At 42.3% G+C, this 12,292-nt stretch overlaps 1 protein-coding gene across 2 annotated transcripts in view; it reads right to left on the bottom strand.

Moving 5' to 3' along the window:
* Positions 1–12,292, bottom strand: part of SLC36A4 (solute carrier family 36 member 4) — a 516,124-nt gene that overhangs the window by 313,411 nt on the left and 190,421 nt on the right. For both annotated transcript variants that reach the window (XM_082245868.1, XM_082245869.1), the window contains exon 8: positions 8,955–9,053. In XM_082245868.1, coding sequence (XP_082101994.1) covers positions 8,955–9,053 — 99 coding nt within the window. The remainder of the gene's footprint in view (positions 1–8,954; positions 9,054–12,292) is intronic.

Here is a 12,292-nt window from a genome sequence, read left to right as displayed (position 1 = left end):
TTGTATGGGTACAGTGTTGCATGACTGAGTAATTCTCAGTCAAAGTGTGAGAGCGCTGAAAGCTGAAAATCGGTCTGGGCAGGAAGGGGGTGAAAGTGCACTGTAGGCAAGTGGTTAAAGCTGAATTCAAGAAATGGTCTTTTTTGCCTAATTACTTTGATCAGCTGGGCATAATGTACGTATGCATATCTCATACCTGATGGGCCACTAGGGAAGCTGAAAATCACTGCAGTGGTTGGCATTGCTACAGCGATATCCGCTATCTTCCAGATCCGGCTGGGGTTCTGTGCAAGCAGCTTGCCCTCCATTCACCAGCCACTCAGCACTGCCGCCATTGATAGAACACCTTGTATTTTTTTCAGTGACTACAGTGTTCTCTGATTATATAAGGTGAAAATCATGACAACAACACCCCTCCTTGTCACTTTGTACAATTAGAAAACAACTTGTATTAATTAAAAAAAAATAAAAATACAAGGTGTTTTATGAATGGCAGTGGTGCTGAGCGAGCAACCCCCTGGGGTCAGAGTGCAGTGGGGCAGCCACTCAGCACAGGATTGTGGTAATCACTGTTGTAGGGTCAACTACTACATTCATTTTCAACATCCCCAGCAGCCCATCAGGTAAGAGACATTCATGATTACATTATGCCAAGCTGGACCAATGCAATAAAGATCTTACTTGGTGTTCCGCTTTAAGGACAAAGACAAAGAATATTAACAAAAAGGGGATTTTCAAAAGTTCATTGATTCACCATGAAATGAGAAGTGCGGATCTTGCAACCCATAGTGCACATCACCAAAAAAAGACAGAAGTTAGAGAAGCCAACATTGAAGAGGAGATTACTATAAAGATCCGCATAGTGTAACTTATAAAAGGTTGAAAATTTCTTTATTGTAAGCAAAATATAGAAATAAAATATAAGAATATACTCTCTTACAAAAGAATAGATTACCACCTTCACCCTCCATTTTATAGACATTATCCTTATCCATGTCCAGACTACAGTACCACATTCACCAGTTCTAAATGCATCCCTACTCCACTTACAGACAGAGAAAGACAATAGGAAACCTAAGAATTCTAAATGACACGCACTAATACACAATGCAACTCCAGAGGCCTCGTACCTTTCAATTTTAAGGTCAAGCGAGGGTGTCCAATTTTCCTTGCTAAAATGGTCAAGTTGCATTTCAAGCCTGATAAGAACATTCCTTGCAGCATGTTTTCAGAAGCGGGAATAGAGAGGTCCCTAAAATGCCCTTTTTATCAACGAAAAGTAAAATACAACAATTTATCACAGCGCAGAACCGAGCATAGGCCTGTGGCAGATGTTAAATTGCTCTATTCTACAGCAGGTGTTTGAACATAAACACTTTTATTTCCCGATATTCCTTTCCAAGTCAAAGAAAACGTAATTCCATTTAACTATCTGAGAGGGCAAGGCCAAACAAACAAGTCAACAACTGAAACATTTGCAGTATGTCAGTGCTGCTGCAAATGGCAAAATATCATTAAGCGATGCACAGACTCTTGTGATCCACTCAGTCTTGCTGTGCTATAAGAGTGAACAGTATAAAGAAAGTAACAGATGACAGACTACAGTCACTGCCCCACCTCTTATCAGTTCTTTAATCTGGGGGTCTCCAAACTTTCTAAACAAAGGGCCAGTTTACAATCCTTCAGACTTTATGGGGACCGGACTGCAGCCAGTTGGAGTAGAAAATGCTCTTGTGTCTCAGGCTTCAGTAACACATGGTCAGTAGGAGAAGGATAAGTGCCCCCTCATTGGTATTAATGAGGGGGAATAGTGCCCCATTGCTGGTGTCAGTGGGAGGAATAGTGCCCTATCAATGGTGTCAGTGGGAGGAATAGTACCCCATTGTTGGTCTCAGTGGAAGGCCCCTTGTTGGTGTTAGTAGCAGCACCCCATCATTGGTGTCAGTGGGAGGAATAGTGCCCTATCATTGGTGCCAGTGGAAGGAATAGTACCCCATTGTTGGTCTCAGTGGAAGGCCCCTTGTTGGTGTTAGTAGCAGCACCCCATCATTGGTGTCAGTGTATGGAATAGTGCCCCATTGTTAGTATCAGTGGGAGGAATAATGACACATTGTTGGTGTCAGTGGCAGGAATTATGTACTATCAATTAGTGTCAGTGAAAGGAATAATGCCACCCTGTTGATATCAGTGGGAGGAAGAGTGCCCCATTGATGGTATCAGCGGGAGTGAATAGTGCCCTATTGTTGGTGTCAGTGAAAGGAATAGTGGCACATTGTTGATGTCAGGGAGAGGAATTATGTCCCATCGTTGGTGCCAGTGAAAGGAATAATGCCCTATTGTTGTTATCAGTGGGAGGAATAGTGTCCCATTGTTGGTATCAGTGGGAGGAATAGTGCCCAATTGTTGGTATCAGTTAGAGGAATAGTGCCCAATTGTTGATATCAGGGGGAGGAATAGTGCCCAATTGTTGGTATCAGTGAGAGGAATAGTGCCCAATTGTTGGTATCAGTGGAAGAAATAGTACCCCATTGTTGGTATAAGTGGGAGGAATAGTGCCCAATTGTTGGTATCAGTGGAAGAAATAGTACCCCATTGTTGGTATAAGTGGGAGGAATAGTGCCCAATTGTTGGTATCAGTAGGAGGAATAGTGCCCAATTGTTGGTATCAGTAGGAGGAATAGTGCCCAATTGTTGGTATCAGTGAGAGGAATAGTGCCCAATTGTTGGTATCAGTAGGAGGAATAGTTCCCCATTGCTGGTATCAGTGGGAGGAATAGTGCCCAATTGTTGGTATCAGTAGGAGGAATAGTGCCCCATTGTTGGTATCAGTAGGAGGAATAGTGCCCAATTGTTGGTATCAGTGGGAGGAATAGTGCCCTGTTGTTGGTATCAGTGGGAGGAATAGTGCTCCATGGTTGGCATCAGTGGAAGGAATAGTGCCCAGTCATTGATGTCAGTGGGAAGATTAGTGCCCCACTACTGGTGTCAGTGGAAGGAATGGGGTTTCATCATTTGTGTCAGTGAGAGAAATAGTGTCCCAAGGGCCAGTCAAAAGACCACCACTGGCCCACGGCTGCAGTTTGGAGGCCACTGCTTTAAACTAAGACTATTAATTATATCAATATCATTATTAATATCCTCCCACGGTTGCAGCGTTCACTCCAACATTGTGCCTGTATTTTAAAGCTGAAAATAGTCCAGGCACCCCAATTAGCAAAGTAATATAGGACTGACTATATCCTTACTTCCGCTTGGTCACTTTTTTAATCTTGTTGTATGTGCCTAAAAAACAGAAAAATCCTTTATACTTTATCGACACCAGAGAGACAGAAGGTTGCACGAGTTTGGTCAAAGTAGATATGCATAAAGTGTGATTGATTGACACTAGCTTTGAATAAAGTACAAAAAATAAAGAAAATATATTTAATAAATAATTCGGCCTTACAAATAAATGGAAAAGGATAAAAATTGAACCTAGCATGACATATACTTTTTTATGTGTAACACACCTCATAAAGGTCACAGTACTCCCTCCAACAATGTCTTTATGTCCTTTAATACCAGAAGGACAGAGCTGTCTTTGTTCAGGCACCATCCAGGGTCACCATCTATTTATTGAATTGAGATACCAGCTCAGGGATGACAGCCTGCTGGTTGTGTTCACAAACATCTGACACAGATCAGCTGCAATTGCAGCCTCTCTCCTTCTGACTGCTAACAAGCTACAATGCTGAAGTGCGATAACTAGAGGAGTAGAAACTGAGGAAATGCTTCCTTCAGCCTGCAGGAGACTGATAGAACCATCTCAGCCTATGGAGGAGTGGTGTTCCAATAGCCATAGAAGCCTACATGGCTGCTTTGGGACCTGGGGGTGGAAGGGGTACCATCATGGGGGCTGTTGAGGCAATTTAACCACTTGATGACTGCCGTCAGTAGATTTACTGCGGCAGTCAGCCCCTCACAGGCAAAGCGACGTAGGTCTACGTCGCTAGCCTGTGAGGCTCTGGGGAGCGAGCGCGCCGCCGAATGCGCGCTACCGCTCGGTCACGGACCCCCCGTGACACCGGGAGAAAGGCAGGCGGCTAATGTAAACAAAGCCGCCTGTCATTCTCCCCTGTGTAAAAATGGTGATCATACGGTTCTACTATGTAGGACCGTTGATCACTGTTCTTACACAACTAGCCACAGCCAATCACAGTACGAATCACGCCCCTAGGGACACACTTAACCCCTCCCTCTCAAAAAAAGTTAACCCCTTCACTGCCAGTGTCATTTTTACAGTAACAGTGCATATGTATAGCACTGATTACTGTAGTAATGTCACTGGTAACCCCAAAAGTGTCAAAAATGTCAGTCAAGGGTCCGATCTGTCCACCGCAATGTCGCAGTCCCGCAAAAAAAAAATTGCAGATCGCCGCCATTACGCGTTAAAAAAAAACAACAAAAATGACAAAAATCTTTCCCTTAGTTAGTAAACGCAATAACTTTTGCGCAAACCAATCAAAATACGCTTTTTGCAATTTGTTTTACCAAAAATATGTAGCATAAAACAAATAGGCCTAAAATGTTAAAAATTTTTGATTTTTACATTTTTTTTGGGGGGGGGGGGGGGATTTCATAAAAAAAATGTGAAATCTATTGTTATTTTTGCAAAATTGACGCTCTTTTTTTGTTTATAGCGCATGATGAAAAAAAAAAAAATCGCACAGGTGATCAAATACCACCAAAAGAAAGCTCTGTTTGTGGGAAAAAAAGGACAGCAAATTAGTTTAGGTACAGCGTCGCACAACTGCGCAATTGTCCGTTAAAATCACGCAGTGCCGAATCGCAAAAGAGGCCCTGGTCAGGATGGGGGTAAAATCTTCCAGGGCTTAAGTGGTTAAACAGAAAATCTGTGTGCATGTAAAGATGGCACATCACTAAGTATTGCAGAGGTTGCTATTGGCACTGACCCTGTACCCAATGTGATCATTTCCAATCCAGAAAACCCGACATCTGACGTACAGGAGGTGACATCATAATAAAATTGTTAGTCACACATCCCCTCTGCATTCCGAGCAGTAAGACATTATTTATCTGAAAAACCACAATTGCTCTTTACAGGAGCAATTGTGGTTTTTCAGATATAATGAATAAGGATGGTGGCAACCACACCCAGAGTCACACACAATAATTGAAGTTATTTATCTATCTTTGCAATGTAGATGTATTGCCCTCAGGGCTTCCAGTCATCCCAGCTAGCAATGAAATTAACCCTGTATACCTAAAAGTCATCTCTAGACTATACAGTAAAAATCCCAGAGTGTCTCCAAGGCTAAAACTGACCGGTTTGTAGTAGTGCAGAAGCTGCTATTAGGGTTATAGAGTTGTTGTGTGCAGAAGAACTAACAATTAAGGCATTATATAAAACATTGTGATAATCACTATTATTGCTACTACAACTTTGTTTTTTACTTTTTAATGACTACTACACTATCTCTTCCTGAACTTTATTGCAGTAGCAATGGAAGGGTTTGGAACTGACACCAAATCTGCATTCACACCTGGGCTGAGTGTATTATTGGACATTTTGGAAGATTTTTGGGGGGCGTTTTACAAAGTTTTTGCACGTGTTTTTGCATAGGTATCAAGCTTCAGGCGTTTGATGACTGGGCAAGGGAAGGAGAGCAGTTCTTGAAAATTAGAGGCATTTATTTGCGCACATGGTGCCTTTGGAGCAAAACCATCTATACACACTAAGAAAAGCTCATATACTTTTTTGGGCGTATTGAGTAGGGCAAAGCGCATAAGGCAACTGAGCATACAAGTGTGAACAGAGACAATTATAAGGAATGTGATTCTGCATTTTAGGTAGGAAAACCCTAATGTAATAGCATTGTGTGGAGACAGGTTCTCTCTAAACAGTATATCCTGCGTTGTAGCCAAGCTGATCGAGGACAAAGATTCTTGGATCCATTCCTAACAATGCCACTACTGGCCAGCCTACGACAGCCCCAAACTGCATACTGGATCAATGGTTTGGAAGGCACACATCTTCCCCATGTGGATGTTATCATGAGGCTCTACAGCCATCTGGATCTCTTCTACAGTATAGCCAGGATCCTGCGGAGTAATTTTAAAGCTCCAGCCTCAAATACCTTTTTTAACTAAAAATACCCCTATAATACAAATCCACCGCCCTTTACAGAACCGCTATTCTCATACTTACAAGGTGTATAGTATTGTATTTTAGTCAAAATCTTACTTTTAAAAACGTGGTCTGGGTGCGGCCATCTTGGATGTGGGCATCGGAAGCCGCAGTGTAATCTGCTGTGTCCTTCCTGATTCCAGGGAGTATTCTGGGAGTTCTTCCTGATTCCAGCCTCCTGGGAGTGATGACAAATAGCTCCCAGGATGCAATGCAAAGGCGGAAGTGATGTCGGTGGCCGTGGCCACAGAGGGGGGGAGAAGGAGGAAGTACAATCAAAAATGCCCTGAAAATAAGGTAAGGGACCCCCGAAAAAAATTGAAAATGCCCAAATGTTGATCAACATAGCGAGCATTCCAGGAATCACTAAAGTTGCAAAATAGGCCTGAACTCCACTTTAATATAAGCTTGCAGCTGCCATTGCAGCCACCCTGTGATTGCCATGATGTAAAGAATATGACCTTAGTGATCCATCTGAATTATTGTAACATTTGTATGGTCAGCTTTATGCTTTCTGAAAGAGCTACACAGAGACTTTTCTCCAAGCAGGAGGTCATCGAAGTACCAAGCAGTGGGGATACCATAGGAACATAGAGAGGCTACTACAAGGGCCGTATCTTGGTTAATACCTGAGGTGCAGGGCCACAAACTGGAAGTGAAGAGGCCCCCACAGCAGCAAAGTTTAAGAATCATTGATGTCCAGGAAAGAGGGTGACAAATAGGTCACCATGTTTTATGCCCACCAGGGCCAGAAAACCTTCCTAGCCTCGAAAGACAGGCGCATAAAAGTCTAGGACTGCAATACACAGGCCGGGAGAGTGAGACCTGGGGAGCTGAATGTAAATGATCACCAGAGGCTGCACCCGTCGGATGAAGGGAAGTTTGCATTTGTTGGGGGGGGGGGTGGTTAGTTTCAAGACAGGGCAAAGGGGACTTCTTCAAAGATAAGTAAGGGTTAACAAAAAAAAAAACATTATACCCACCTAGGTGAATGCAGTATCGATCCAATGCTGCATCTGTCCCTCACCAGCTCTAATACTGAGAATTCAGCAATCAAAGCGCACTGATCGCTCAGTTCTCAGTGTTCTGTGAGCAGAGAGCTGGTGAATATCAGTTGAAAATGGGTTACAAGAATGCAGAACGAACTGCACTCCTGTGATCCCCAAGAAAAGTATAGCCAAAACAAAAGAGCTTTGGCATTACCTCTCCTTTAAACAACGCAACAGGGTTTTAACCCTTCTTTCCAAAATGTTTTTGCAATAAACACTTTAATGGGAGACATTGCTGAGTGCTTCCTCTATTTCTGGATATACTTCAAAGCATATATTTTTTGGTGTATTGGACACATCTGAGCATATCACACCAATGTGGTTGAACCCGTACTTATTGTGAGAGCCTTCAGATGGAAATATGTGCTCACTGCAGACTACTTCCTTTTTCTCACATGTATAAACCCTAAAGGTGGTCATAGATGGATCGAAAACCAGCCAGTTCAGCAGAAACCTGCTGAATTTCGAACAGTGTGTGCCCATCCTCGTTAGAGCGACTTCTGTTGAACAAATGTGTTGGAAAACTTTTGTCGATCAACAGCTGCAGATACTGATCAGTGTATTCTGAACCCCACTGTCAGAATACAGTGTCCTGGCAGGGGAATTCCTCCATTTACTTTGTCTGTGTGGATGGAGGAAGTTCTTTCTGTTCAATTTCTTGCTGGCCAAATTATCTACAATTAAGATCAAGAGTCTCCCAACTTTATAAACAAAGGGCCAGTTTACTGTCCTTCAGACTTCAGGGGAGCTGGACGTTGGTATCAGTGGGCGGAATAATGACCAAACATTGGTGTCACTGGGAGCAATAGTACCCCATCATTACCATCAGTGGGAGGATTTTTGCCCATTGTTGGTGTCAGTGGGAGGAATTGTGCCTCATTGTTGATATCAGTGGGAGAAATACAGTCTTGAATCATGGAGAGGATAGTTGCTCCAAGGGTCGGCTAGAGGTAAGCAAAGCAGCTGGCCCCCGGGCTACAGTTTGGAGACCACTGATTTAGAGTAAAAGAAAAGTAATTCTCACAATGACCAACGAGACAAAACCCTGCTTTTGAAGTCTAAGTTCTCTTTCACACAGCCCGTCCGTCAGACGGACTCCGTTTTTCTCAGCGGGGGATCGATCCGCCGATCCCCCGCTGAGCAGGAGGATGACAGCTGTTCTCCGCACTGTGTGCATAGACACAGCTGTCAGGTCCCCATGCATCTCTATGGGGGAATCGGATGGGAACGGACCATCTGATCATCCGATCCCATCCTATCCGCTGGACGGATGGAAAATAGGGTTTCCATCTAGTCAGATTTGACGGATCGGATGTCAGCGGACATGTCTCCACTGACATCCGATGCCCCATAGAGATGCATGGGGGGACCGTTCAGATCCGCCAAAAAAACTGACAGGCGGATCTGAACGGTCTGCCTGTGTGAAAAAGGCCTAAATGTGATTATAAGTTACACAGCACAAAGCACCCAAGTTTTTAGATCACTTTATCCCTGGAATTGCTCCTTAAAATGCTAATAACGGATGTGTTGTATATGCTTTTCCTAATACGGGGCTCAGTAAGAAGAGGCAGACATTGTATGGCTGTGCCAACAATCATATCACTATTACAGATTTGGCCAGGAAATATATAACAAACTGTATAACTATTAGAATTCATCAATTTTTAAAAAAATATTTAGTTATAATTTATACTTCAAAAAGTAAAAGATCATTTTACCACTCCTATGCCTTCAAAAGCGAAGATGGCCGTTCCAAAAAACAGCGGATATTTCTTCCAAGTGGATGTCAGAGGCAGAGTGCGAGGATCAGAAAGATTCTGAAAGAATAAAAGATAAATAATAGATGTAGTCAAACGGATTATATACTGTATCCTGAAAACACAGACTGTGGATGAACCATAAATATACAATAGTTCAACACTATCCAAAACTAATATTTTACTTTTGGGAGGTCACTAGTGTACGGAATTCTCTGAGAGGCTTCTTCATCACCCCATGAAATTTAAATAATGATATTTACTTATATCTTTTAATTTCAGAAGAAAACTGCCAGTGAACCTGTAGGGAGCATTCTGGATTCTGTCTGAAGTAGATTACAGAGAACCCTGATTGAATCTCATCTCCAAGGAGAAAAAGCCTCTTCCCCCTCAACCCTCTGTACCTAATGTCTCTCCCCCCAGAAAATTATATTGAAGGCTTCATTCGCTCACAGCTAGACTTTCCAATTATTTGGTATTTAAAGGAAACCTGTTAGTAACCACTTGAAGTCTGGAAGGTTTTACCCCCTTCGTGACAAGACCATTTTTTTGCTATTCAGCACTGTGCTACATTTAGAAAACAAAATTAGTCAAGGGTAGTCAAGAGCAGAGTTGTATAAAGTACTCGAAACCCATACTTGAGTAAAAGTACAAGTGCTCGATCAAAAAGTGACTTGAGTAGAAGTGGAAGTGCTTGATCAAAAAGTGACTTGAGTAGAAGTACTAAAGTATTCAACATTTTTTGTACTTAAGTATTGCAAGTAGTTTTTTTTTTAAATTTTGCTACTCAAGTACTGAAAGTAAAAGTACAAGTACTGTGTTATGTAGTTATTAAAGAAAGAAGTCAAAAGTTTGAACATCATATTGTTTTTTATTATTTCAAATTCAGCTTTTATTTATGCATACAGTAGCATTTATTTTCGTATGCGCTGGTAATACACATGTTTTGAGCTTCATGAAATCTGCCATCTACTGTTCTGGCAGTGGTAATTTTTATAATTGTAACGAGTAACTATGCAGCACAAAAATAAAATATCGGAGTAGAAGTATTGAAATCATCGAAAAAATGTAGTGAAGTAAAAGTGGAAGTAGGAGAAAAAAATTCTACTCTAGGAAAGTACAGATACCGCCTTTCCGTACTTAAGTACAGTAGTGAAGTATTTCTACTTAGTTACTATACATCTCTGGTCAAGAGTAGTCACTTCTTCACTGTGCTACATTTAACCACTTAAGCCCCGGAGGATTTGGCTGCTAAAGGACCAGGGGTTTTTTTGCGATTTTTTACTGCGTCACTTTAACGGACAATTGCGCGGTCGTGCGACGCTGTACCTAAACGAATTTGACGTACTTTTTTTCCCACAAACAGAGCTTTCTTTTGGTGGTATTTGATCACCTGTGCGATTTTTTGATCACGCGCTATAAACAAAAAAAGAGCGTAAATTTTGCAAAAATAACAATATTTTTCACATTTTTTTATATGAAATTCCCCCAAAAAAAAAGTAAAAATCAAAATTTTTTAACATTTTTCGGCCAATTTGTTTTACGCTACATGTTTGGTAAAAAAAATCGCAAAAAGCGTATTTTGATTGGTTTGCGCAAAAGTTATCGCGTTTACTAACAAAGGGAAAGATTTCTGTCATTTTTGGTGTTTTTTTTTTTAACGCATAATGGCGGCGATCTGCGATTTTTTTTTCGGTACTGCGACATTGCGGCGGACAGATCGGACCCTTGACTGACATTTTTGACACTTTTGGGGGTACCAGTGACATTACTGCAGTAATCAGTGCTATACATATGCACTGTTACTGCAAAAATGACACTGGCAGGGAAGGGGTTAACTTTATTGGACAGGGAGGGGTTAAGTGTGTCCTAGGGGCGTGATTCTAACTGTGTAGGGACATTCCTATTGGTGTAAAAGCAAAGATCAACCGTTCTACATAGTAGAACGGACAGATCTTCACTTTTACACAGGGAGAACTGACAGGCAGCTTGTTTACACAAGCTGCTCTGTCTTTCTCCCTTCACAGGAGCGATCGCAGTGTGACTGGCGGACATCGAGTCCGCCGGTCACACGCACTGACTTGTCTGTGAACGAGCCGCGGCGGGCGCGCGCCCGCCCGCGATAGGCTCGCAAGTCAGTGACAGGCGAGTGACGTACCGATACGTCACTCTGCCTGGCCGGGGCTGACCGCCGCAGTATATAGTCGTGCGGCGGTCGGCAACCGGTTAATTGGCAATTGCACAGTCATGCAACACTGTACGCAACTGACATTTTTTCCACACAAATAGAGCTTTCTTTTGGTGGAATTTGATCACCACTGGGTTTATTTTATATTATTTCAATTAAAAAAGACTGAAAATTTTGAAAAAAATATGATGTTTTCTACTTTCTGTTATAAAACATATCAAATAAAATCAAATTTCTTCATAAATTTCAGTCAAAATGTATTCTGCTACATAACTTTAGTAAAAAAAAAATTGCAAGTGCATACTAATTGGTCTGTGTGAAAGTTATAGTGTCTACAAATTATGATAGATAGATAGATAGATAGATAGATAGATAGATAGATAGATAGATAGATAGATAGATAGATAGATAGATAGATAGATAGATAGATAGATAGATAGATAGATGTAGCACCCTAGAGGTAGGTGCTAGGTAATGTATAGTGGGCCTTGGCCGCTTAACAGCAGGGCCATGATTTCAGCTGGACTGTCCAGTCTCCCAGGTGAGGTTTCTGAGAGGGGAGTCTCCCCACTGGCTCTGTGAGAGGATTCTCATTGGGCAGTGGAGGAACCCCAATCAGGGGCTCAGTCAGGCTTGTATCTACCTCAGAAGGCAGATTCTGCCGCAACTCTGCCCGCAATTTCAAATCGCCGCACACCACGGGATGCCCTTGTGATCCCTGGTATTTACTCAAATAGTGCCACGATTTTGGTGTGATTTTCGCCAAACTAATTGTGGTACAATCGCACACAGAATCGCGGGGCGCTTGTCGCCCAATACTGTTATTTTCAGCGGCGCGATGTTGCCCGACAAATCGCAGTAAAATCGCGCAAACCTGCGTCCCGTGATTCTGTTTGCATGATTTTACCGCAAATTTGTTGGGCAACAATCGTGGCAAAATCGCGCCATGATTTGAGTGCCATTGAAAATAACAGGAATCACAAGGGCACCCAGCGATTTGCAGGGATTTGGAATTGCTGGAAGAATCGTGGCAATTTCTCCCGTGATCCGGAATGCTATAGTGTGAACGATCGGAGTGATCGAGTCCACCTGTCTGTTTTTCAGGAGGACC

This window comes from Pelophylax lessonae (assembly GCF_965119305.1).
Source record: "Pelophylax lessonae genome assembly, chromosome: 2".
NCBI lineage: Eukaryota > Metazoa > Chordata > Amphibia > Anura > Ranidae > Pelophylax > Pelophylax lessonae.
This window is presented reverse-complemented; position numbering and strand designations above follow the sequence as displayed.